The following is a 26,458-nucleotide window of genomic DNA, read 5'->3' on the forward strand; positions in this document are numbered from 1 at the left end:
GGCTGACCTTGAATTCCTGATCCTCCTGCCTCTGCCTCTATCTTTTGAATTCTGCAGGCACGGGCCTTTGACTGGTTCTGAGTGGTGTGGGAAGCTCTGAACATCAGGATCAACTCTGCCTGCTGTTCTTACAAAACTCCCTGCTGCCATGATCAGGGCTGCCTTCAGCAGAGGTGGGGTTGGGAGCCTGCAGGGATACTGCTGTAGTGTTTGGGTAGGAGGTTCTCAGAGTATGTGAACGGGCCTGGTCTCCATTCCTGGTACTACTGAAAGTAGAGGAAAACCCTTCAGACATGGAGGAGGGAGGAGAGAGACAAGCCAAGCAAGGTCCCTCAGCAGCCTCCCTGGGCACTGGGAAGGACTGCCACTGAAATGACACAGTGTGGCATGGCCATGGGTGGCGGTGGAGGCTGGCATGTGGACACGCTGAGGTGGCTCTTCCCCAGGTAGAAAATGGACTCTCAACGCTTTCCTTCATCCTCTGCAAGAGAGAGTGGGCCACACTGCAGATGGCTGCAGAATTATCTCAAGTGGCCATGAGTGGCCCAAGTCAAGAGAGGAGTGGTCATGGGCAGGAAGAGGCAACTGGTGGCTGGGTGTGGGGAAGGGTTTTGTAAGCCTCTGAATTCCTGCTTGTTACTCTTGGTAGTTAGCTTCCTCCTCAGCCACCCATAGCCACAGCCACAGTGAGTGCTGTTTTGATGCTGGGCTGGCAGCCAGCTCCAGAACAGGAGAGGACTAGACCACGACCTGAGGTTTGGGGTCCAGACCTTGCCATGGAGCTTGGTGTGGGCACCTCTGAGCCCTGATTTCTCAGGACACCTGAGCTGTGGCGTGGGCCTTAGTACTGAGCTACAGAAAATGACAGCATCTTGCCGGTGTCCCTGCTTAGTGGGGATATGTACTACAGACTTGCTGAGACAAACGCCATCCAAAGCAATAATACTTTTATTCCCATCAGTGCTGCTGATAGGGCCTGACCCTTTACAATGAACAGTAGGGAAAGATAAGGGGGTGGGGCCAGAGGAGGTTCCATAGTTTTATAACCTCATCACCCCGCCCTGCACCATCTCCACCTGCTGTAGTCAGTGCCCACTTCCCCCGCTCAGCAGAGGCTGGCCCTCTGGAGGGCTTCCTAGGTAGGGCAGGAGGTGCGAGCAGGAGGCTGGGCCAGTACAGCAGACAGAGGGGTCACGGCTTGCTGTGTCATGATGACTGGTCCTCAGTGGTCAGTGTCCTGCTGAGGTCTCACGGGGGTCCCTGCTGGCTCCGCCTCTCCTCTAGAGCTCGGCACACCCACATGGACACCACAGTGGAGTTTCCATCATTGAACTGCACGATGAATGGGTGACCCTGTGGGGAGAAGCAGTTGGTGTGACAGTGGTCCTCAGGTCAGGGGCCTGGAGCTGATGGTGGGGCTCAGTCGGCAGAGCACTTGCCTAGCTTATGCAAAGCCCTGGGTTTGATCCTCAGCACCGTATAAGCCAGGTGTGCTGGTGTGTGAATGGCTGTGATCCCAGAACTCAAGATTATAGCCAGCTAGCCTAAGCTACTTAAGATCTTGTTATGAAAAGACAGACAGACAGATGCAGATAGACGCTGGGCAGTGGTAGAGAATGCCTTTAATTCAAGAGGCAGAGGCAGACAGATCTCTGGGAGTTCAAGGACAGATAGGGCAGTCAGGGATACACACAAGAGAAGCCCTGTTTCACAAAAACCAAAACCAAACCAACCAACAGACAAAACCCAACCCAGCAAAACAAAACAAAACAAACAAACAAACAACAGCAACAACAGACAGACAAACAAAACAACAGCTAGGCAGCTCAGTTTATATTCCAAGATGTGTTTTAGCCTGGAACTGATTTCTTTTTTTCAGTAACCATACATGGTAAGAAGGCAGGCTCGGGTCTTCGTGATGTTTCAGCAGGTAACAGTGCTTGAAGACAGGCTGGAGGACCTGCGTTTGACCTCTGGGACACATGTGGTATTAGTAGAGAACTGACTTTGGAAAGTTGTCCTCTGATCTACACACACACACACACACACACACACACACACACAAAACACACGCACTGGTACACACACATATATCATACTACATATAACATACCATACATACCACACCACACCTCCCCACACACCCACACCATCATCACTACCACCACCACAAACAAACTTGTGCTAAAAGAAAGGCAGGCTCAGTCCCATTTCCTAGCCTAGGTAGCTGAGGTTCTCTGCTCAGTTTCGAGCCATAGCTACTGGGCTAAGGCCTGGCCCCTGGGTGGCCAGGTTTCCGGCTCAGTTGCTGCCCAGAGAGCAAAGGATCATCTTGTCAGAGGCGTTGTCAGTCCCTGTTAGTTTCCTCCTTTGTCTCCTGCTCCCCTGTAAGTGAATCACAGTCTGCAAATGAAGGACAGACACGGGGTGGGCTCCAGGAGGGGGCAGCTGTCAAGAGGAGGGCCGAGGGCTGAGGCAATTCAGGGCAGAGGGCCGGACTTCAGAGGGGCCGGTTTTGTTTCCACATGATCCATCTCTAGTTCTAACCTACTTAAGCCCACAGCCAGGCCAGGTTATATTTATCCGGCAGCCCCCCCCTCTGTTCTGAAGCACTAAGATCACCATTCCCGACCTGAGGGTGTCTGGGGGCTTCCAGGGAAGGCCAGAAGCAATCAGGGACAAGCCACGGAGCTGTCAGGGCATCAGCAGGGAAGGAGGCTAGGAAGCATTGTTCCACTCACCAAGACTTTCAGCAGAAACTTTGTAGCCTCCATGAAAATCAGGCTCTGGAGAGTCACAGAAACTGAGCAAGGGGGCGGGGAGATGGACGACCCCTGATGTCCACCCCAACTCCTGCTTCTTTTCCTCGTCATCTGCCTTCTTTCCTGTTCCCCACTCCTGTTTTTCTGAGCCTCTCTCAGACTCTCTGTCCCTGCTGGCTCACAGGGCTTTGAGCTACTTTGCCAGTATACCTGGCTGTGATCTGTGGCTCCAACGAATAGTCAGGCCCTGGGTTGTGTTCTAGACATCCCAGTGGCCAGCAATAGCCTCACCACATGGCCATGGCTAAGAGAGGCGTGGATCTACTGTGTCCTGACCCCAGCACTTACCAGGCTCTGTGAGGACCAGGTGGAGCTTGGGGGTGGGAAGGGAGGAACACTACCCTAGCTCTCCAGCCTGGGGGCCCAGGCCTACACCTAAAGCCAGCTAGGTACCTATTGTTCCTCACTGCAATCTGTAGGGGTTACAGACATGAGTGTAGGACCCCAACAAAGGGCTACAGAAGCCAGGCTGCTGGGGGGGGGGCGCCTCTGTGTGGCACAGGTCTGGGTGGGAGTTGAACAAGAGGCACTCCATTTTGGCTTCCATGTGCTCTCCGGCTTGTACTAGCCCAGCCCTCTGCCTGCTTTCACATGGCTGCCTAGATAGATAGTCCTCTTCTTAAATTCCTGTGCATGTTTTTTCCAGATTTGGGAGAGTGACCCTGTGGCCTTCTGAAGAACAAAGACATAAGCTGTGCACTGGAGGATGGTCCCCTCCCCCCAGCCCAGAGTACCACAGTGTCACTTTCACAGAATGCTGGGTGACTTTGGGGCCATATGCTCCATCACGGTTGTCATCTGTCTGAGAACAGGCAGAGTGGAACTGAGGAGGGGAGTGGAGGCATCCCTTCTCAGTCCAGGAAGGGCTGACGGTTGTACAGTGGACAGCACTGCCTGGTGCCCTGGGATAGTTGAGAAGTGGACGGATCACCAGGTTGCTGACCTCCAGGTTTTGTGGAGGCACCTGCCCTTTCCTGACCCATGCGTGCCTGGGGGCTAACTCCATCTCTTGTGTACCTCTGATGAGGTAACTTAGATCACCACACACAAAAAAGAGAGGTTTTGTCCCCAGTCTTCACTGCCTGCTTTTGGGCAGGTATCTGAGAGGCAGATAAGGGAGTGAACTGCAGGAGACATGCACAAAGTGTGCCAACAGCCCTGTCTGCAGAGCTTGGCAGAAGCTGGGCAGCTTCTTGCTGGCTTCCTCACCAGGCAGTGGGAACTCTCATTTCCTGTGAGAGATCACAAGCCCAAATACAACAACTGAACTGGCAGGGGCTTCAGTCTTCCACAACACATACTCGGCACAGTGGATAAAGGTGTAATGAAGGCAAAAGATGGGGGCTGTGTCCAAAAGTGGGTCAGTGGAGTGAGCATCATCTGCCACAGACACCCTCCAAAGAGGAAGATGAGGAAGAGAGAGAGGAGGAGAAAGGGGAGGGGGAGGAGGAAGCACTGGCAACAACTGCTCTGTTAGGGAGGAAGAGCCATGCCATCCCCTGCATCCCATCCCTTCCCCTCCCCAGCCTGCTCCTGGTCTCTGATGTCCCAGCTTTTAGGTGATGGCTCTGTTTCTTGCTTGCATATCTATTACAGTAAGGTGCTTTCCTGCAGGAGAGACAGCAGGCCCTGCTGAGCCTTCTTTAAAAGGCGCAGGTGTGGCTGTTGTGTGGCAAGACTGGGGCTCCAAGCCTGGCTACCATGATGGGTGCTGCCTGAGACCCAGCAGCTGCTCTCCAAGTCCAGTGCTCAGTGACAGTCTCCCTGTCTGCCATTAGTTGGGATCTGAGTTTCATGTCATTTAAGAATTTGCCCTTTGGGGTGCCCACCTTTTTTTCTGTGTAAAGCTGCTTAGGAATACCACACATTTGAACTGAACTTGTACCTGGGCTGCAGGGCCTGGTACGATGTCTGATTCACAACTCCGCACAGTGCTTGTGGTATGGGAAAGAGATGCATGTGTGCGTGCAACCTAAATGTCCATCCCTACCCACCAGGCCTCTGTGTACAGGCACTGGCTGTTCTGCATCCGTACACAGCTAACGTGAACTTTCCTATACCAAGGCTTCAGAAACTCTGGACCAGGGCAAGGAGAGAGAGCAAGGGTGGTTTAAGAGCAGGACACTCTTTCTCCATGCTGCCTGCCTGTTTGCTGCTGCTCCTTGAGGTGGGCACAGCCAGTTTTGTCCTATTTGTTTAGAGTATTGTACATGCATAGGCACACTGACTCAGTGTGGGTAAAAGCTCACTCACATCCTCCTCACTGAGACTTGTGTGCCAGGCAGTGGCAATCAATGACACTGTGTATAAACATCACTCCCATCTTACAGATGAGGACACAAGACACACAAGATTAAATCCACAGAGCTGAACCTTTCTTTCCACTGACTCCAGTGCCCAACCCCGGGATTACACAACTTCCTCGTTGATCTGGAATGGGGTGGAAGGAATGGCACCTGCCTGCAGGAAAGGCTGGCCTCAAAGCATGGAGGACAGATGCCATCTGCCTGCTGAGGTCAGCCTCTCTGGATCTCAGAGTGACTGGCCCCAGAGCTGGAGGCCGGGGCAGAAGAACCATCAGAAGCTGGCTGGCAGTAGCAGCAGCAGCAGCAGCAGCCCCCAGCACTCCCGTAGTGGAGCTTGTCTGTCCTGCCCTTTCTAGGGCTCCTTCTGGTAGGTACCCTTCCTGTGGCACACTCTGCTACAGGTACAAAGTACCCTTGTCACAAAGTACCCCAGCACCCCTGGCTGGCTCCATCCCCCTAAAGCCTGTGCTTAGGTTGGGGTGGATCCAGGCCTCACCCACCCCTTCCCCACCAGCCACACAAGGTGGGCGGGGACATCTTAGCTCCTGTGGACACAGGCAAGGCTGGCCTAGGCCTCTTATTCATAGCCCAAATTAGCAGAGTACAACAAGCTTTGGAAGCCTGCTGGATGGGGCCATGCAGTGCCCAGACAGGTGCCTGTAAGGGTGGTCGGAGTGTCTGGAGAGGGTCTGTGAGGTTTGTTGGAGGGGGGGGGCTACAGGCATCTTCCTGAAGGATCCCACCTCCCCTCTCAGTCTGAGCCAGGGCTGTTAGGATCTACATGAGCTCAGACCCGTGAGGAGTGAGGCGTTCCATCACAGTCCTGTTAAGGGATACTTTAATCTGTATGTTAAAAACCTTATACCATGTGCTCAGCCGTGCTCAGTCCACAGGACCACCATGAAGACCTTGTGTTATGATGATTTTTACAGGTCTTAGGGCAAAGCTGGTGAACCTGTTCCATTTGTTGCAACTGCTACTGACTTCAGACCTGTGTGGCCGTGTGGTGCACTGGCAATCTGAAAACACACAGGGCTATGGTGTCCTACTCTGACTGGACGTGAATATAAAATCCTGGTAGCATACCATGAGCCTAGGCACATGGCGGCCAGCTGACACATGGGGCGGGGACTGTCTGAGAGCATGGCCATAAAGCTCTGTGAAGCACATCTGTACTCTATGCTCATTACAAGCACTTTATGTAAACACTTGGTGCATACTGTCAGTGGCTAGGTCTTACAATAAAACTTTTCTGCTGTTCCTTTAAACATTTTAAAGTGAATTTGATTTCAATTTCATATGTGTATGTATGTCTACATGTGGGTATGTATACATCATGTGTGCAGTGCCTGTGGAGGCCAGGAGAGGGCGTCTGACCCAGTGGAGGTGGAGTTACAGGTGGTTGTGAGCTGCCTATGTTAGGACTAGGTCTGTAAGCTCAGGCTTACAATCCCAGCTTTTTGGGAGAATGAAGCAGGGAGATCACAAGTTCAAAGCAGGTCTGGGTTACAGAGTGAGTATATGGCCAGCCTGGTTAACTTAGTGAGGGTTACTGCCATGCATGAAAGTGGGAGAAAGCGAAGATGAAGGAGAGGGAGGGAGGGAGGGAGGGAGGGAGGGAGGGAGGGAGGGAGGGAGGGAGGAAGACAGAGACAGACACATAGAGAGAGCTATTCCATGGGTATGACCGAGAGGCACGGATGGGTGTGTGAGCGGAGGGTGGAAGTGATGGACAAGGTCCCCACACGCCTTCCTTACATCCATTCTGAGATGTAATACTGATGAACACATTTCCCAGAGCTGGTCACGCATGAGTTCCCAGCCCTACAACCACACTCTGAACTTTCCAAAGCCACAGTCTTGTCTTATTTCTGGAAGTGTCCCATTAAGCAGGCTGCTATCTGCTTAGATCTCACCTTGCTAACAGTCTTTCTAGTTTAGAAGAAGAAGCAAACTGTAAACAGGTCACAAGGCTGAAGCAAAAGCAGACAACATTTGGTTGTCCTTTTACTGTCTATCACTATGGTCCCACTGGGCTGTGTGTGTGTGTCTCCTTCAGACTATTACAACAGGAGCATCAGAGGCTGAGGAGCCAGCTCAGTGGTTAGAGCATGCCATGGGTTCCCAGGTGGCTCACAGCTACCTGGACCTCCAGCTCCAGGGACAGCCAATTCCTCTGGCTCTTGTGGGCCCTGCACTTAGGTGTACATGCCACCATACCTCCAACGAACATAATTAACAATAAGAAAGCTAAACCTTTAAAAAAGAGCAAGAAAGGCCCAAGTCATCAGACCTTGCATGTAATACAAAGGATTAAATGCAATCAGTTTCTGGTGGGGTGGTGCGTGCCTTTAATCACAGTACTGGGGAGGCAGAGACGGTTAGATCTCTATGAGTTTGAGGCCAACTTAGTCTACATGGTAAGTTCCAGGCTATCCAGGGTTACATAATAATATCCTGTCATAAAGAAAGAAAAGAAAATGATCAGTTATATTTTCCATTCAAAACTATATACTTGTACTCCCTTCTCCACAAAAAGTCTGTCCACAAAAGAGGAGGAGGAGGAAGATGAAGAGGAGGAGGAAGAGGAGGAAGAGGAGGAAGGAGGAGGAAGGAGGAAGAGGAAGAGCAGCAGCAGCAGCAGCAGCAGTGCACTGGTAGAAAGTTAGGATCATTTTATGGCTCAGCAGCAAATAAAAACCATCAACAGAACCCACTGTTAGCCCTGAGCAGTACTTTCTAAACCACAATGCAGGAATTTGTAATCCTTAGCTATTCTGTTATTGATTTGCTGTGCTCTGCAAGGTAACACTGAAGGAAATTAAATAGACAGAAGCCTGAGATGGACTTTGTGTGGCTGTGAGTGGGTGACCTATGTGTTCCGAGGTGGTGTGGCTGGTCATGTTCAGGATGAATGATGGAGGGGTCACACTTTGCTTGGCTACAAGTCACCTTCAGTGAGCCTGCCTCACTGTTGAGGAAGGCAGATGGGTGACTTGGTTATAAGCATCGTGTTTTGCTTTTCCAGAGCCCTGAAACTTTCTCTGTGGTGCACTCATTCTCTCTCTCATTTTAGACAGGGCCTCACTTAGCCCAGCTCGTCTGTACTTTCTACATAGCCAAAGATAACCCTGACCTCGTGCAGCTCCTGCCTCCTGTTCCCCTGTGCTGGGCTGACAGGCATGGACCACTGTGCTCCGGGAGCTTTGTTGTGCTGGGGACGGAACTCAGGGCTCACGCGTGTGGGCAGGTCTTCTGCCCACCGAGCTACACCCCTAACCCTCTCAGCACGTGGTTATTTGGTGCTCTCAGAAAATGACATCATGACAACAATTTGACATCCACCCTCATTTATAACTTAAGAGCAAAGGATCATATTGTTTTTCACAATTTATATAAAATATTATTTATTGTTTATTTTCTACGTAGTGGGACTTCTTGCTTCCAGGTCTATAGGTGCTTTGCAATCTATGAGCACCATAATGTCACACTCCTATCTTAGATTATGGGTCTGAAAGGTAAACTAAAACGTGAACATGTGACTTTGGTCTGTCCCAGAAGGCTATTAGCCCAATGATCTTGGCTTGAAAACTTACTTTTATTTTTGGAATGCATGTGTGTGTGTGTGTGTGTGTAAGAGAGAGAGAAAGAGAGACAGAGAGAGAGAGAGAGAGAGAGAGAGAGAGAGAGAAGTTGCTGTCTATTGCTTTTCTTCTTATTTTGGGGCCAGGGTCTCTCACTGCAGCGAGAAAGGCTAGAAGGCTGCCAGGGAGCCCAAGGATCTGTTGTCTTTGTTTCCCCAGTGCCGGGATTACTGATGCACAAGCCATGATCCCCACTTTCTATGTGGGTGCTGGGATTTGAACTCAGGTCTTCAAGCTCCCATCACAGAACTTTCTCTACTGTAGACCCTGAAGGCTTAATTTTAATAAGTGCAGCCCCTCTGTCTTCAATCTCAAGCTCTCTCTGTCTCTGTCTGTCTGTCTGTCTGTCTGTCTGTCTGTCTGTCTCTCTCACACACATGCACACACACACACACACACACACACACACAAATGATTAAATACAAAAGGATGAAGGAAAGGAAAGGCAGTTCAGAGGGGAGACTGGGACCAGCACTAAGAAGCAGCACCCACTGGTAAAACTACATAATGAGAATGAAACTGAAACACTGGTTGGGGGTCAACCACGTGGCTGCATGGCTCTACACAGGGTAACAAAGGAGAAGCCAACAAGGCTCACTGACAAGGATCTAGCCAAGGGGTTAAAGAATAAAAAAATAGACGAGTCTGGAAGTCCAGCTGTGTAGACTCTATTTAAAAGGAAATGAGTGTATGATACATTTAAAATCTGACATGAAGTTTTTTTTACTCTTTTTCTCTGTTTTTCTTCCTTCTTTCTTCCCTTTTCTTCCCTCCCTCTTGGCTGGGTGCCTTCCTGGGGGGAAGAACACCTCATTCGCCAGTGACACTGATGTGAAGACACTCTGCCACCTGAATGTTAGAACACCAGTTTTAAGCACTGCAAAAGACATCACTTCCTCTATGGTCTGTCTGGAACATTCTCTGGAAAGGAATGTGTGATGCCACAGGCCACCCTATATCTCAGTAAAGACCTATGGGCACCTAGGGCACACGTTGTTCTTGGCTTCCCTCCTCTGACGAGGTTGGTCACTCCTAAGACTTATGCTCAAGGTGGAGGGAAAAAGAAAGAAACATTTCCCAGAGTAGATTTATAGCCTCATCTTGCTTTTTAATAACATTAGAGATGACACCCAATGACATAATCTTGGAACAACTGCAGAAGAGCTCAGAAACTCAGTGGGAAGTTTTATATTTTGGCTTCAGAGCATTTTGTGGTGGCAAGGTCAGGTGGAGAGGGCCGGGGAAATGAGCCAGAGCGGCTCCGGAGAGTGAGTGTCAGCTGGTTTAATTTTCTGTGTCAACTCTGAAAATTAGATAAACAATGACAAACCAGGCTTTTTAAATGAACTTGTCACTTCTGGTTTTCTTGATACAGGGTAACATTTTTCAAGTCCTGGTAGCCCCAAAGACAGATTTAACCCCTAAGAGGTTTACCTAAGACCCTGCATCTAAAAACAAAAGGTTTGTACTCCCTAAAAGAAAGCCAAATTATCTTAGAAATCTAGATATTCTCCTCCCCAACAATCAAGGGGACTTTGCTAGCCAGGTGTAGGTGGCTTTGTGGGAGGGGTGGGAGTCTCCATCCCCTCCGCATTACGTCATCATCTTGTTCCCCAGATTGTCAGCCCTTCAGCCCGGTTCATCTGTCTTAACCTGCTTTCCCTATCTTAGTCCTTTACACAGACATCCCCACAGGTCCCCACCTCCGCTGCCCTTCTGCTTGCTGCGCTGCTGTCTAGAAGAGGTGGGCACTCCACACCGCTGTCTACATTGCAGCCATAGCATGCTCTCTGTGGCCAGGGGCAAGATCAAAGGCCTTGTCACAACTATTTTTATTAGTCATTCATTCATTCATTCATTCATTCATTCATTCACTATTGTGAGTGTAAGTACTCTACTCATGCTACATCATGTATGTGAACATCAGAGGTCAACTTGCAAGAGTCAGCTTTATTTGTCTCTCATGTGTGTCCCAGAGACTGAACTCAGGTTGTCAGGCTCCGAGTAAAGTGCTCTTACTCGGATCATCTTGGAGTCCCAGATGAGCAGCCCTCTCTGCCTCCATTGCCTTTGCTCTCGAGGTAGCTATTCGGTGATGACATGGCCTGCACATGCTCTGTAGAGCCTGTTTGCCGGCAGTGGCATCTGGACAGGTGCTCATTCTCACGGCTACCCAGGAAGTCACTGAGAGCACGCTGTTATTCTGTTCCATTTGTGAGAAACCTAGACTCAAGCGTGCTAAGTGATTTGGCCAAGGTGGGAGTGGGATTTGCAGTGGAGAGGCTTCAGACCTGGGCCTTTTGTTCTAACACAGCGAATGCAGCAGCACGTAACTTAAAGCAGGTCAAAGGCCCATGTGATCTCCCAGGTCCCCATCAGAAAGTAATGACAGTGTATGCCTGTGACTTCAGCACTTAGAGGTAGTAGGGAAGACTGAGTTTGAGGCCAGCCTGGGGTGCATAAGGAGCTCCTGAGTCACATAACTAAAACAGACAAAGACAGACAAACAGACAAAAAAACCCAAACAGAATAAATAAAAGCTAACTTCTTTTACAGGCAGAGCTCCTGCACTTTGATGTGGTGATGGCAGCGCTCCAGGATCAAATCTCACCACATCCCACAGCCTGCAGAAAGAAGTTCCCTAGAGACTGTGTCAATGGAGGGACAGTAAGGCTGTCTCACACACACACACACACACACACACACACACAAACACACACACCGATTTTGCCTCATCCTTGATTCTGAGGCCATTTTGTTTACTGGAGGTAAATCTCTAAAAAGCACAAGCTTCGAAATAATTTCTGATGGCAGCCAAATGATCCCGTTTTAGCCTGACTTGCTGACCTGGCTCTGCTCTCCAGGTATGAAGCCCATCTCCACTTGGACTGAAGCCCTGCCCCGGAGCTTCAACCCGGAAGAACCAACTTGTTCTCCATGTAAAACAAGGCCAGCTGACTTCTCCTGGGCTCAGTGACCCATGTAAGAAAAGTGCAAGTTAGAAACAGGGAATCCAACTGTTGCTCTCACCGACAGCTTACAGACAAGACGGCAGTGCCCTCAGACAGCATTTCAAATACAGTTTATTAGTGTGTGATATGGAAAGGGTATTTTTATTGCATGATATAATGCAATGGGACCTTGGGCGCTCTGTGGAAAGACCTCACACTCAGAAGTGTAATGAACCCATAGTCCCAAAAACATTATACTGTACATTAACCTATCATTAATGGCACATTAGGGCTAGGGGCATTGCACGCTTGCTGGTCAGGGCCCCATCAGGACAGTGTTGAGAAAACCACACAGTCTTCCCAGGCTTAAAACAAATAGAGAAAATAAATATTCCTGATGTCTACAGGCAGCTTTAAAGCAAGTTCAGCCCCTGCTCTGCCTTGCAATTTCAAAGGCTGCTTTTTGACAAAAGGAAGTTAGACACTGAACAAAGAGGCAGAGGACTGTGTGGCTGTGTACCCCAGCTAGCGGCTACGCAGCCTCAGTGCTGCTCAGCAAGGTGTATGAAAACTGCCTAAAAGGGACACAGACTTACAGGGGTGGGAAGGTGCCTTCGCAGCTGTGTATCCATTTCTCATTTCTCAGTCTGGGATGCCAAGGAATTCAGTAAGTGCGAAAGAAAGTAACAGAGCCCAGCAAAGAAGTGGCAAACGATGTAAAACAAACAAACAAACAAACAATAACAAAAATCTAGTCGAACACTCAAACAAACAAACAAGCAAAAAGCCAACTCATTTATTCTCATACTTAATAAAAGAAATGCCAATTAAACAACAAACATATTTACCACTGATCAGATAGCAAAGATTAAAGGCTGATAATTTATATCAAATGAGATAGAAAAACTGGCTTCACACATCCAGGCTTAAAAATGTACATAAAGTCATTGTCTTAAAAAATTAAATGTGTGTGTGTATACAAGCATGTATATATGAATATGTGTATGTGCCATGGCATGGGTATTGAGCTCAGAGGACACCCTGCTGGGGCTGGTTCTCTTTTTATACCACGTGGGTACCGGGAACTGAACTCAGGTTGTCTGGCCTGACAACAGTCACTTGTACCCACTGAGTCACCTCACCAGTCATGGTCTTAATAGCAAAAAACACAGAAATAGCTGACATGTTCTGAGACAGAGTTCTGGTTAACTAAACATAGCATATCCACCTTATGGAATGCTGAGTGTCCATGAAGCCGGAGGAGGAGGAGACTGGCTTCTCGGTGTACTAGGTGAGGGGTTAGCCACAACTTACCAGACAGCTTGGAAATCGCACCTGGGAACCTAGAGCTTTCTCTTTCTGCCTGACCGTGACAAAGCTTTCACAAGACATCAAAGGTGAGCTGATCTCAAGGATTCTTTACACAGCTCCTTCTGGGTGACCCTCCTATTGACTGTCCTTCCACAGAGACCCAACATTTATACCACAGAGGAATTCTTCCTGACGCACGAAGCTTCCTCGGCACTTCCTGGATCACTGAGCTCTCTGACTTTGCCTGAAGTGCAATCAGATTTCTTTCTGGAAACACCTACCTCCTTAACATGAACAAGGAGAAGACCTAGGAACCCAGGACTACACACTGTATAGAGTGTTTAGGGTGCCCAGTACAACCTTAGGCAGGACAGTGTTGCTGGAGCCCCTGCTATGCTATGGCCTTAAGTGGTCTCATCCCTCCATCTTCTCATCTTCCTGATATCTTTGGGCAAGAGACTTGGCGGCAACAATCTGAGATGCTGGGTTTTGTTTGTCCTAGGGTCTGCCAGCACACGCGGTAATTAAAATGTTGATTAGTAAACAGTTGCACCATATGACAGCCAGTGCGGCTAAAGCCTACAGTTAGGTCAATAAGTGATTTAGACTTGCCATTTAAAAAAAATCTCATTTAAATTTTGCATACATTAATCACTACCATACTTCAAGGTTCTGATATCCACCTGACTACAATATTAAAATAAAACTTGCTGCCCCAGGGAAATCCTACTTATTCTTAATTGTTTCCAGGCTTTGATGGGCTTTTAATCTAAGATTAATTTATGCAATTTTAAATAACTCTTCTTATGATTAATAAGCTTGAAAATTAAAAGGAGTCTAAAGCAATTATAATGAGCATTTGGTCATAACCTCATTAGATGAGGGAGTGAAGGGTACAGCTTTGGAATTCTTACAAGACTACAATTTAAGGTTACTTTTAGAGAAGTCAGCCACAGTCCCTGCAATTGCAAAGGCAGGTTAGCAGGGGTCAGTGTTAAAATGATGGCCAGCAAGATTAGCATAGTAATGATGTTCCCTGACAGAAGGGAAGGACGCTGGGAAGAATGGGGAGACAAATGGCGAACAGCCAGGAGGCTCCCGCCTTTCAGTGCCGGTCATGGCTCTTGTGGTTAGAGACCTCTAAGGGGTTTTGGAAAGAGGTAGATAGTTAAGGACAGTTTCTGCTTGATGATCCTCCACTCCAGCCAGCAGAGCTCAGTCCGACATCCCTTTTGCTGGCCACCTACTATCTGTCCAGCCACCCCTCTGCTGAACAACCAACGGGCATCCTGCTTCACTGCTCCACTCTGGAAGGGTCCTCCCAGGTTGGCTCAGTGCAGTCCAGCTCATGTTGCCCACTACGTTGCAAGATTGTCTTTATTTTGGCCTAGGTGGGGCCCTCATTAGCCTGTGTCTTTTCTCTTCATGGAATGTCTCCTCTCAGCTCTCTAACAGCAGCGCTAGGGATCTGTGATAGGTGGCTACAGCTCACTGAGCACTTACTTAATGTCAGCCTATTGCTAAGCAAGTAACAGCCGGGCAGTGGTGGCGTGCGCCTTTAATCCCAGCACTTGGGAGGCAGAGGCAGGTGGATTTCTGAGTTCAAGGCCAGCCTGGTCTACAGAGTGAGTTCCAGGACAGCCAGGAGGACACACAGAGAAACCCTGTCTTGAAAAACAAACAAACAAAAAAACCAACCCAAAACCAAATAAACAAAAAAATCTCATCTAAAAATGACACTTTGGCCAGAGAAATTGCTCAGTTGGCAAAGTGCTTCCCTCACAAGTGTGAGGACATGCATTGCATCCCCAGAACGGAACTGGATGTGTGGTACGTGCTTGTGACACCAATGCTGGCAAGGCCGGGTACAGGAAGATGGATCCCTGAGGTGTGGAGCCCCAGGCTAGTGAGATATTCTGTCTCAAAAGAAAGACAAACAAAATCCAAGTGTCTTTTTTAGGGTTATCATTGCTGTGATGAAACACCATGACGAAAGCAGCTTGGGGAAGAAAGGGTTTATTTGGCTTTCACTTCCACACCACTGTTCATCACTGAAGGAACTCAGAACAGTAACTCAAGCAGGGCAGGAACCTGGAGACAGGAGGATGCAGAGGCCATGGAGGAGCGCTGCTTATTGGCTTGATTCCAAAGTTTGTTTATATCTGTTTTCTTACAGAAGCCAAAAGCACTGGTCCAGGGATGGCTCTACCCACAATGGGCTGGGACCATCCCCATCAACCACTAATTAAGAAAATGCCCTACAGGCTTGCCCATAGCCTGATCTTAGAGAGGCAGTTTCTCAACTGAGGCTTCCTCCTCTCTGAGTCTAGCTTGTGTCAAGTTCACAGAACACTAAAACGGACACCAAAGCTCCTCAGAAATGAAACCCAGCATTGACGTCTGTTCTCCACATGCACTTGCGTGCGGGGGTGGGGAGTGGGGAGGGGAGAACACACACACACACACACACACACACACACACACACACACACACACTCACTCAGTCATGCTTTGTAAAACTGAGGTAGGCAGGAAGGAAGAGCTCTCTGCTTGCTCCACTGCGTTCTAATTTCTGAACTTGGTGGACTTTCCTCCCCGAGAGGCTGAGGTGGAGCTGAGCATCTCCCTGACCACCGTGGCTCCTCAGCCACACCACCTGACACCATACACCACTCAGGAAGGGAGTGCCCGGCTTGTCCCGTTTCTCCAAACATCACCAGAGGGTGTGCCTTAGCTGCTCCTGGGGACACTGACGGCTCTGGCGTTCTTGCTGCACCACAGCAGCACTCACAAACACAAACACACACTTCACTGCTACTCTTGGTGGTGCCCTCCAAGCACAGGGCCATTACATCTCAGTGCTGACTGGAGCAGACACCAGAGAGCCCACCGAACCAGTGGTCATTAGCTTCGAACATCCCACACACCTGAACTTGTTCCAAGTCCAAGATGCTAAAAGTGGAGATGCCCAAGAATCTTGGATGTAAGTATCATAACCCAAACAGGCTGCATGAGTGAGACCTACGCAAGTCACACAACGAGGAGCTCACAAGCGAGCACCCATAAACTCTACCTCATGCTGGAAGCCCAGAGCAAAGTGTAACCTGTGACTTGGGCGTTACCATCTCCATTAACATTTATTATTTATCAGTAATTATTTTCAAGACAGGTTCTCATGTAACTCAGGCTAGCTGTGAGCTTGCTTCCTAGCCTTGGATAACTCTGTCCTCCTTGATCCTCCTGCCTCCATTGTCTGAGTGCTGGGATTACAGGCTGTACCACCACACCCGGCTTATGCTGTGCTGGCAATCAAACCTACGGCCTTGTGCTTGCTAGACAGATGCTCTACCAACTGAGTGACATTGGCAGCCCCGCCTCTCCCATTTTACAGGTAAAGGCACGAGCTAGCTAAACAGCTGGGGCTCCCCTAGTTTCCTAGAGGTGGTGCCTATACTGGGAACCCTGCTTTGGATGTCCAAACTGGCTCATTGGGGTGCTAGTCTCATGAACACGAGGGAGGGCACTCTCTTCTCTCTATTCTAAGTGGCCCCATTCTCTTGCTCACAAGCCTCTCAAAGCTCTTGCCACAGTTGGCATCGACAGGGTCTCATGTATCCCAAGCTGGTCGGGACCTCTCTGTGTTGTTGATGGTGACCCTGAATTCCAGATCCTTTCTGTATCTATTCTAAGTGCTGGGATTACAGGTGTGCACCACCTTGCCCAGCCCTCCAGAGGGTTTTTGTTGTTGTGCTCATCTATCCAATGGAGACTGCTAAGAGCTCTTCGGTGCCTTTACTGGGATGGCTGCAGAGGATACACTGTCTGGACTCAGTGCCCTGCCTTCTGATCTCTCACACAGCCATGCAACCCAAGTGGCTGGCTTGCAGCCGCTGGTCCCACACTTCAGGACACAAGGCCAGGAGCTACGTCACACTGAAAGCTAACACGAAGCTTCCTCCACAGAGAAGCCTTGACACAGGGAAGTGTCATCTCCTTCAAGCAGTGCTCTCGGGCTTGATCCCTTTGCTTGGTGTCTGGGTTTAAGAAGCAATGCTGCTGTCCATCACCCAAACTCTGGACACATTAATCTGTAAATATACATAGTATGAGCTCAGTAAAGTTGGCTGGGGCATGGAAGCTTCCCTGAGGGGAACCAGGTGCCTGGAAGCTAATTATTTCTATAATGGTGCCTGGGAACCACAGCATGGGAAACTTGTGACCAGAGAACTAGTAGGCCAAACTCCACCCTCAGTTTTTGATATAGGTTGCCAAAACCAATGAACAATAAAACCTTAAAGTGTCCACAGCTGCCCTTTAGATGAGCACTTACTTAGCAGACCTGGTGTAAGCAGTTGGTTGGTGTTCCTGCCTCCCTCCTTGTTGTGCTGTCTGTACTAAGGTTCCGGTTTCAAGCAGGCTTTGTTTGAGCATGCACAGCCTTCTGCTCTTACTCAGGGCCCTGCAGATGAAAGGGGACAGGGCTGTGGCAGTGAGCGAGGCAAAGTGTGCCAGGGCTGCACGGCTCTCGATTCAGTCTTCTTCATTTCTTTGTGGAATATTTATACTTCGCTGCTCTGGAACAGTCACTTGCCTGCAGTCCTCAAAACCATAGTGGTAACCCGCTGCCTCCTAAACAGGGGCGGGAGGCACAGCTCTGATGTAGGGCTCTGCTCAGTCCTGGACTCCGGGTAAGTGGTAAACCTCTCTGAGCCTGCTTTATGCAACATCACAGTGGGGATAAGAGAGAGCCACAGTGTCCACCTGAAGGTAAAACGAGATGGGAGACGCTAGCTCTTGTTCATAAACAGATATCACTGGCTTGGAATAATTTCTCTTTCAGATTTCGTTTTATAAACCAGGATCTATGTATCCCAGCTGCTATCTCAAACCCGTAGGCTCAAGACAGCCTTTCATCTCAGCCTCTTAAAGAGCTATGACTGAAATCCTATGCCAATAAATACATACATATTTTTTAATTCATCATACACATATAAATAAGAATTCTTCTGAATGCATCAGTCACAAGTTCTGTGCAAGCATTTCTTTTATGTCTGTCAGGTTGGTTCTGAGGAAACAAACTAAGGTAACAAGTTTGCCCAGTGTGGGTATCAGAGTATGGTACTCTCCCTTATGATCCAAGCTGAGTTTCACATTTGTGCATAAATAGTGATAAATGCACACACAGAACCCCCCCACCCCCATCCTGTGAGGCCTGGCCCATTGGCTACTCCATTTACAAAGTCTCCCCAGATGCCCAGAGCCAAAGGAAACCCTTTCTTCTCTCAGAACTCATTTTACCCATCAAATAAATTCCTATTATTTCAGGTCGGTAGACATTTGCTGACTGTTGGTCTCAGGTGAGGCTGGATGCTAAAGATACAAAGAGGGTGATAAATAGGACTTGATCTGTCCTCTAGGAACCATGATCTGGTCTGTGACCAGGTACAGTGGTGTGAAGGGTAACATGCTAGAGAAAGCTCCCTTCTTAACTGCAGCAGGCCTGGAAGACAGCAGGAGCAGAATCCTGGTGGCTCAGTAAGAAAGAGTTGCCCATGTGGCTGGGGAGTGGGCTGTGGCATAGCACAGGACAGTGCTCCAGGCACGCAGAGACTGCCAGTGGCTGAGGCAAGGGAAGGGGAGACAGGAGGGCTGGGTACACCATCAGCTCCTTCAAGAGTGGCTGATTAATCCTCACTCTCCTGCTGGGCCGCAAGCTGACCTGAGTCAGGACCCAGGGGCCACATGATGCCCCTCACCCCCAAGGCTGGGTGGGGCACTGTGTGCTGAGTTGGGGCTCAGGACGAAAGCCTGGCGAGTGCTCACTGAAATTCTCACTCTGCCTCTCCACAGCTGAGAAAGCTCAGGAAACAGCCCGCACCTGGGCACACGCAGGAGCCTATAATCTTGCTGGCCCTGACAGCCCGCCATGCCTGCCTCAAGTGCTTAACCCACTTTTCAGGAGCCCAGCCCAGGCTCTGGAGAAAGACCTTTCCAGCATCTGCCAGCTTCTGGGGTTGCCTGTCTGTCTTCTGAAAGCTGGAGGGAGATCATTCCAGAGGCAAGGCTGTGGCTTAAAAAAAAATCATGTTTAATTTAAAAATTAGAAACTGGAGCAGGCTGTGAGCACAGGGGTTGATTGAAACAAAATTTAAATTCCTGTCAAGCCCATTTAAACACGGGGGCCCTTCATAGACAATTAGCTGCTCCCTGTGAATGCTGAATAAACTCAGGCCTGGTCACTGTGAGAAGAGAGGCGCCTACTGTGAGGCGCTGGAAAAAAAATTAACTAAAATCAGGCGGTATGAAATATTTAGCCTTCCAGTATATCACAGGGGTCTGCAAGTGTAAACAAGACAAAAATCGATTCCTCCGTGCCCTCGAATCAATCCCCAAAATGGCGAGGGCATCTGCTTTTGCTAAATTTTGTTTACATCGGCAGATTTGCCCTAATTGCGGTTGTTTATCTCTCATGGTCCCTGGGGCCCTAATCTCCCGATTACTAATACTTAACACTCATTTCACATCTAAAGCTACTTCTAATCCTCAACAGGTTTGGGGGGCTCTTAAAATTATTGAAGCCGCAGAGGCGGGAGCCGCAGCCTCTTTGTGAAAGGCCCATTTTCCTATCTACTACCAGCTGGGCCCAATCATCACCAGGGAGCGCCACACAAAGGTGCTAAAAGGCTCCTCCACAATGACTGCTGCTCCGCCGGGGATTGAGCCGATGAAAAGGAGCTTTGATGGGAAATCTGAACAAGAGGCTAAAGCATCCCAGCCAAATAAAGTTACTGTCATAATCAAATGCTGTCAATCACCATGAAAATCCAATTAAAAAATGTCTCAGCACAGCCCTCTTAAGTGGAAAAATGTACCCTATTTATACAAATTTTTGTCAACTCCACACCGATCCCACAATTAGAAAGTCCTGCTATTAATTGAATCCCCCCTCCCCCGCAACTTTAGACAGAGATGCAGGTCGCACTGAAGCCTTCCGAGGGAGCCAGGACAAACACAGGCTATTGGTGTACAATTAAGAGTTAATCGGGTTACATTTGAAAATTCCATTTTTATTTGTGCCAGGGGAACCTTTGCTCGAATAAATGAAGGGCTCCTATTCTGCAACTTCAGAATCAGTGACCGTTTATACGAAGCGAGCAGAGGAGTGGGAAGCAGGGTACAGGAAGAAACTAGTCCACACTCCAGCAAATGTCTCTCCGTAGACCAGGGCCTGATGTTTAATTCGAATCTTGAAAATTAAATAGAGGACGGAAGACCCAAATGTCTGCGCTGCCTTTCTGTAGTCTCTAAATGGCCATGTGAACCTCAAATTATCTGCAGACAGGTTTAGCACCCCCCCCATAACTGTATCTGAAGCTGTACGACTCCCAGTCCCCAAAGGTCTCGCTCAAAACTGCTACAAATTAAAAAGCAAACAACCCATTAAACAAATCCAGCTGGCTACAACTGTAAACAGGAGGCTTCTCATATTTTCCCCAGCCCCTGACATTCCTGGTTAGACACATTAATAATTGATAAGAGCTGCATCTATTTATCAGTGTTTTCTCACAGGGAAAACAAGTTTGCTACCTTCAACAGTAACTCCCAAGTCCTGGGGACTGGCTTCCAGATCTTTTTGTACCTTCAACTGCTAACCATTTCTGGGCTTCTGCAACCTGACCACTCTACCCTAAGCACTGGCACACGGGCGGTAGGCATCTGGTGTGCTGACTGATGGGGACCTCAGGCTCTCCTGCTATTTCATCGGAGAAGAGGGTGCCAGCCAGGAAGCCTCTTCTAGGCCCTGGCTTGCTAATGGTCTTTTGATTTGGAATTAATGGATGGAGGTGAACCCTCCAGTGGTCAAATGACAGTGGTGTAGAGAGCACCTGCCTGCCTAGCGCTACAGGCTGTTGTTCTCAATCCCAGGTAGGACTGAGACACTAACAACTGCTCTGCTGTTGATGGTATGTCGTACTGGCTTGTGAAATGCTTTGAGTACTATTCTGTGAACCCAGTGGTGTTCTAGGAAGCTGACTGTACCTGAATGAGCTCTCCCAGCATGAACGTTTAAATCAGATTATGTATGTTTGTAGAGGTGCCCTAACGTACAGAGCATGTCATACTTTCCAGGGATCAACTGTCCTTGGGTGAGCTTCTTCAGGGGACAATGTCGTGTTTGTGTTCAGCGCTTCCTTTCCAGGAGTGTTTATTGACTGGGTTAGCGAGAATGGTGCAAGCAGGGAATGATCAATGGCGTTTAGCCTGACTGAGAGCCAAGGCCCGAGATAGGCACTGAATTATGAGACCATGCTCTTCCTTCAGCAAACTTACAATCTAGTTGGGGGAAAAAAAAATCCAGCTTCCCACTGGCTGCTCCTTCTAGACACCCAGGGTGCTGTAAAAGATCAAACAACACGACAGAACATCTCTGTCCCTGGCCAGGGCTGGCTGGAGGTGCTCCGTCTACTTAGAAGCTTCCATTTCTTACTCTAACCCTCTCTTACTCTAACCCTCCTCTTCTGAGGAGCTGGGAGGGCTGACTCTGCACACACTGACTGGCTCTGGAAAGATCCGCATGTGCCAGGTACTGCTCAGAGTGGGGAGTGAGCCCTGCCAGGTGAACCTGCAGGAGGATGGAGACCTCAAGAAGGACGAGGGTTGCCTTCTAGGCTGGAGACCACACCCAACAGCAGAACCTGGAGGCATCTCAGGGTACCCAATTTGGGGATGCAGGGTAACATTGTAGCTCCCTCAGCCCCCAGTGAATTGGATATGAAGAAAACAGGAGGCCAACCACTCCACCTACTGCACCTACACTAACCCCTGTTCCTCGGGGCTATGACTGCAGCACTGCCATGTGCCTTCACATGAGATGCCGTAAATCAAGACGTACTGCAGCTCATGTTCAAGCAACGGCAGCCTTACACAGGGAACTCATAGCTGTAACAAAGGATCAGACTAACCAGTGAGACGGCTCAATGGTTAAGGTGCTGCTAAGACAAACTTTCTGAATTTTATGCCCAGGGTCCACGTACTGGGAAGTGATTCCTGAAAAGCTGTCCTCTGACCTCCATGTGTGTGCCGTGATGCTTGCACATACAACAAACAAACAAATAAATACATGTAATGAAAGAGAGAAAGAGATCTGACTTGAAGGAGTGGGGAACGTTAGCCTCATCTGGAAACGAGCTGTCAAATCACCATGGCTGCTGAGGCTAGGCCTTTTCCATCTGTATCTCGACATGTGCACGCTTAAAATACATAACACACACACACACACACACATCCTTTAAAGTCTCATAAGGAGACTAAGCAGGCACATCTAGAGAGCAAAGCCTGTTTGCTGGGGTTATAATCCAGAGTCTTGCTGAAGTGTTAATGTGTTATCAGAAATTCAAATTGAAACTGACTGATTTAGCGCTGTCTCAAGCACCCAGACAGTGGCTCTGGCGTTATAATTCTGTGTAGTCACAGTGCTAACATGAGCTCTCCTGGAGGACTCCCGTGCATAAGCAAACACAAACACTACTTACTCCATGGCCTTTGGAACCCGAGGAAAAAAAGATGCCATGGCTATCAGTTGGACTTTGTGAGGAGCCACCGCCATGTGACAAGGACTTTTGTGCTCAAAGGGGGCACGCAGCCAGGACTCCTGTCTGTAAATTCTGGGTGCCACAGCTAATGTGTGTAGGTAAAGTATAGAACCTAAGCAAAAATGAAGTCTGCAAGGATGAGCCAGATGCTCGGGAACATTCTAAAAACAGGTTGTATGTGGCAGGTATGTTGGTACAGGTCTGTAATCCTGGGACTGGAACTAAGGAGGACCACAAGGAATCGGGAGGAGGAAGAAGAGGAGGAGGAAAAAGAGAAAGGAAAATAACAGACATATTGCACTACGCAGGCAATAGTCAGATGTAGTAAATGGCATTCACGGTGAGAAGAGTTTGCTAACCGTCCTTAATATGTTGAAAAGTATAGGTGCCCCCAGCACTCACATGGCCCCGATCACCCAAGGCACCTGTGTGAAGGTAGCTGTGTGAAGATGCCCTTTCTGAGCTTCAGCCTCTTCAGTAGGATGTGGTGGTGATGCTGGACAGGCTGGGTCCTGTGCTTCCAGAAAGCTATGCATCTTCTCACCTTTGTGTCAACCAAGAGGACCCCCAGTCTCCGAGAGGAGACCCCCTGTCCTTCTTCAGCGTCCTTTACCTGCCTCCATGAAGCCCTGGTCAGCCCCTTTTCTTTTGGTATTTCTGGTTAATGAATGCTCTGACTACTGACATAGTGGAATAGAGATCATCTTACTTTGCCGAGCGCACTTCACCTTTCACAGTTATCAGAAGGTCTGTGTCTCACAGTGAAGACACTTGTGTGAATCCCAAAGTCACGCTGGGGTCTGAGTGCAGAAGGGACCAAAATCCAGCATCCCTTCATTCTTTGAAAGGGAGTGTGCAGATGTCTGATTTATCATACACTTTGATTAATTAGAATAACCGACCAAAGTATCTGAAAATGTAATTACAGACGGGTTCAGGCAAACAGAAATGCTACCAGTGACAATTTAATTTAGAGGAGTTAAAGAAGTTAGCATCTCTTTGCAAGTAATTAAATGTTTAAACAGGTTTTTCTGGAGCAGTTTGGTGTTTATTGGCCCCCAAACATCCCCCCACCCCCATACACAGAGCCTTCACGGAGAAATAAGACGCCTTATGTTTGCAGCTGGGCTCAGGGGGAGCAAACATCCAAAACTCATTGTGCTTATGGCTGCCTGAACCCTCCCCTAAGGCCTATGCCTGCTTCTTGTAGACCCCACCCTGCTGTGGGTTTACTGTTTATACTGTGGGTTTACTGTTTACAGTGGTTCCTAAGCAAACTGTGACGTTCCCATCCCAAGCTGAGCCCCAGGTTGCTTCTTAGGAACACAAAAACCAAACTGGGGGAAGCGCTCACACAGGATGCCCTGTTCTAGAGGGCACAGGGCCATGCACGGGGGGAAATGTGCAGAATGACAGGCGTTATTAGAACCTACAGAGAAAACCCATGTTTTTAAACAGTTACCGAAGCAGGACAGTAACAGCATAAAGACAATTTCTGTGCCAGCTTGTTTTTCTGAGATTCTCTCTCACTGAACGGCGAGAACAGATAATAACTATTAGTAAATCAAACTCCTCTGCAATATCCAGCTGTGCCTCACGCATTTACATACAGATAGAATGGGTATATGTTTTTAATATGTATGGGATCCGTACTTTTCCCACAGCCGAAGTGGGTGTTGCAAAGGAGGAGGAGAATGGGTTCAGATCAGCATGAGATAATAAAGTGGCCTCGATAAAGTATTAGCCAGCGATTGATCTCAAACCGGGGCGCTGCTTTCTTCTGACCTGATTACTTACTATGCATAGATTCCATTAAATAGAGCTTAGACATCGGAAGCTCCAGGAAATGCTCTAAATGCATAGAAGGAGGATCGCCACGCTGAGCCCAGACTGTAACTGTGTGGGTGCCTGTGGCCCTCACCCGCCCGGTCCTGAGCTATGACCCTCATTGGGGACAGGCTGGGAGGTTAAAGGGCTGCCTGACAGCTGGTGGGAGCCTGGCAGATCCCACGGGGAGGATGCTTCCTTTCCCTCCCCCACACCAAGCGCCCTCCCCGGGAGTGACTGCCTCCTCCTGAGCTGCTTGTCTGGCCCTGACAGGAAGCTGGAAAGAGCAGAATGCCAAGGTAGCCTGGGAGCTGAACAATCACTGAGGGTCATGGTCCCTTTGAAAAACTGGTGACAACTATGAATTCCTCCTTTCATGGAAAGAAAAAAATGCAAATCTGCACATGCCACACAGGATTCTGCATGTAATTTTGGACTCTTCACAGATTTCCCTGGTCAAGGGCCCCTGAGGTGGCACATCTCCGGACTTTACATGTGAAAATATCGAAGTGCAAAGGGCAGGTCGTTTCTTTGGGGTGATACAGGGAAGGGCTGTGGCTCAGGTCCTTGTTAATCCCAGGCTGACCTTGGCTACCACAGAACCTAGTGGGAGACAGTGTCTCCCATGCAATGTCTGTGGTTTGCAGATACAAGCTGTTTACACAGCACCGCTCTGCATCCTTGCTTCTGAAACACTTAAACCGACAATTTAGATAGCAAAATAAGACCAGAACACCCATCTCACGTTGCTTTTCTGTACTCGAGTTTAAGGATCCAATGTAATATTTTGTCTTTTCTAATCTGATCTTTGACATGATGGAAACATTTCTCCACTGCCTTTGTAGTGTGTCCCCCTTTCAAATTCCACCATCGTTTTGGCTGGCAGAAGCTGACTGTGGCTGTCTGAAGCCTGCTGAAGGGTCTGTCTTGCACCTCCACAGTGTCTACTGCCTGGAAACGTTTTGTTGAGGTTTCCTGGCTACAGAGGTCAGGGTGCATCATGTGGTTCTTCAGTCGTGGGATCAAGATTGCAGGAGCAGAGAGACCTGGGGCCGTGTCTGATTGCCTGGCACGGCAGCATGCTGAGGGCTCACGGCTGCCTGCATGGCTGGCTTTACTTCCTGAGGCTTAAAGCTGACTCCTGATTTCTGGTTTAGGCTCCTGATGCCTGAAGAAATCTGATGGCTCTCAGCACAAGTGACTTCCCTACAGTTGAGCAGGAAGTACATTTCAAGAGCCATCTTCTCAAGGACAGAGGTCTACACACAGGGCTTAGTGCTGCTTTGATGGAGAGGTAACACTTTTAGAGCAACCCTGGAGTCCCTGCTGTAGAAGAGAAATTCTTCTAGTGACTACCCAGCTGGTGATCCACTGCCCATGTGACCTCCACCTTTGAGGGTCTAGAATTCTATTAGGCCAAGGTCAAGGGGTTTCTGATCCAGCAGGTATTAGCTCAGTGGCTCAGCCTTCCTAATTCTGTGACCTTTAATACAGTCCCTTATGCTGTGGTGACCCACAACCATACGATTATTTTCATTGCTATTTCAGAACTGTAATTTTGCTACTGTTATGAATAATAATGTAAATACCTGTATTTTTTGATGGTCTCAGATGACCCCTGGAAAGAATCATTTGACCCCCCCAAAGGTGTCTCCACCCACAAGGGTGCTTTTCCTGTTCTGTCTTCTTTGCCTAGAATGGTCCCTTGAAAATTAATACAGTTCAACCTGTCCTTCAAAGGGGCTTTCCATACACTGCCGTCTCCACATAGCACGTCCCCTACCCACACAAGTCTACATTGTTCCTGTAAAACTATTGCTTCATTCTGGTTAGCTGGGCACCTGGCCTCTACCCAGCAATGTGTGATTTACTGCCCTTTAAAGCAGCTATTGGGTCAAGCACAGGACTCTGCTCATAGGGGTCCTTAAATATATCAATCTGATTATTCAGCAGGTTCTATGACTCATAAGAGGGTGTGGAAGTTAATGATGAAAACTCTGAGTG

The 26,458-nt window shown here is 48.7% G+C and overlaps 1 protein-coding gene across 5 annotated transcripts in view; it reads right to left on the reverse strand.

The window, feature by feature from the left end:
* Window positions 1–930: 930 nt before the first annotated feature.
* Window positions 931–26,458, reverse strand: part of Map2k5 (mitogen-activated protein kinase kinase 5) — a 217,915-nt gene continuing 192,387 nt past the window's right edge. For all 5 annotated transcript variants that reach the window (XM_006511146.2, XM_030244354.1, NM_001364494.1 and 2 more), the window contains one exon: window positions 931–1,353. In XM_006511146.2, the coding sequence (XP_006511209.1) occupies window positions 1,249–1,353 (105 nt within the window). In that variant the 3' untranslated portion in view covers window positions 931–1,248. The remainder of the gene's footprint in view (window positions 1,354–26,458) is intronic.

The sequence above is a fragment of the Mus musculus genome, chromosome 9 (assembly GCF_000001635.26).
Source record: "Mus musculus strain C57BL/6J chromosome 9, GRCm38.p6 C57BL/6J".
In the NCBI taxonomy this organism is placed as follows: domain Eukaryota; kingdom Metazoa; phylum Chordata; class Mammalia; order Rodentia; family Muridae; genus Mus; species Mus musculus.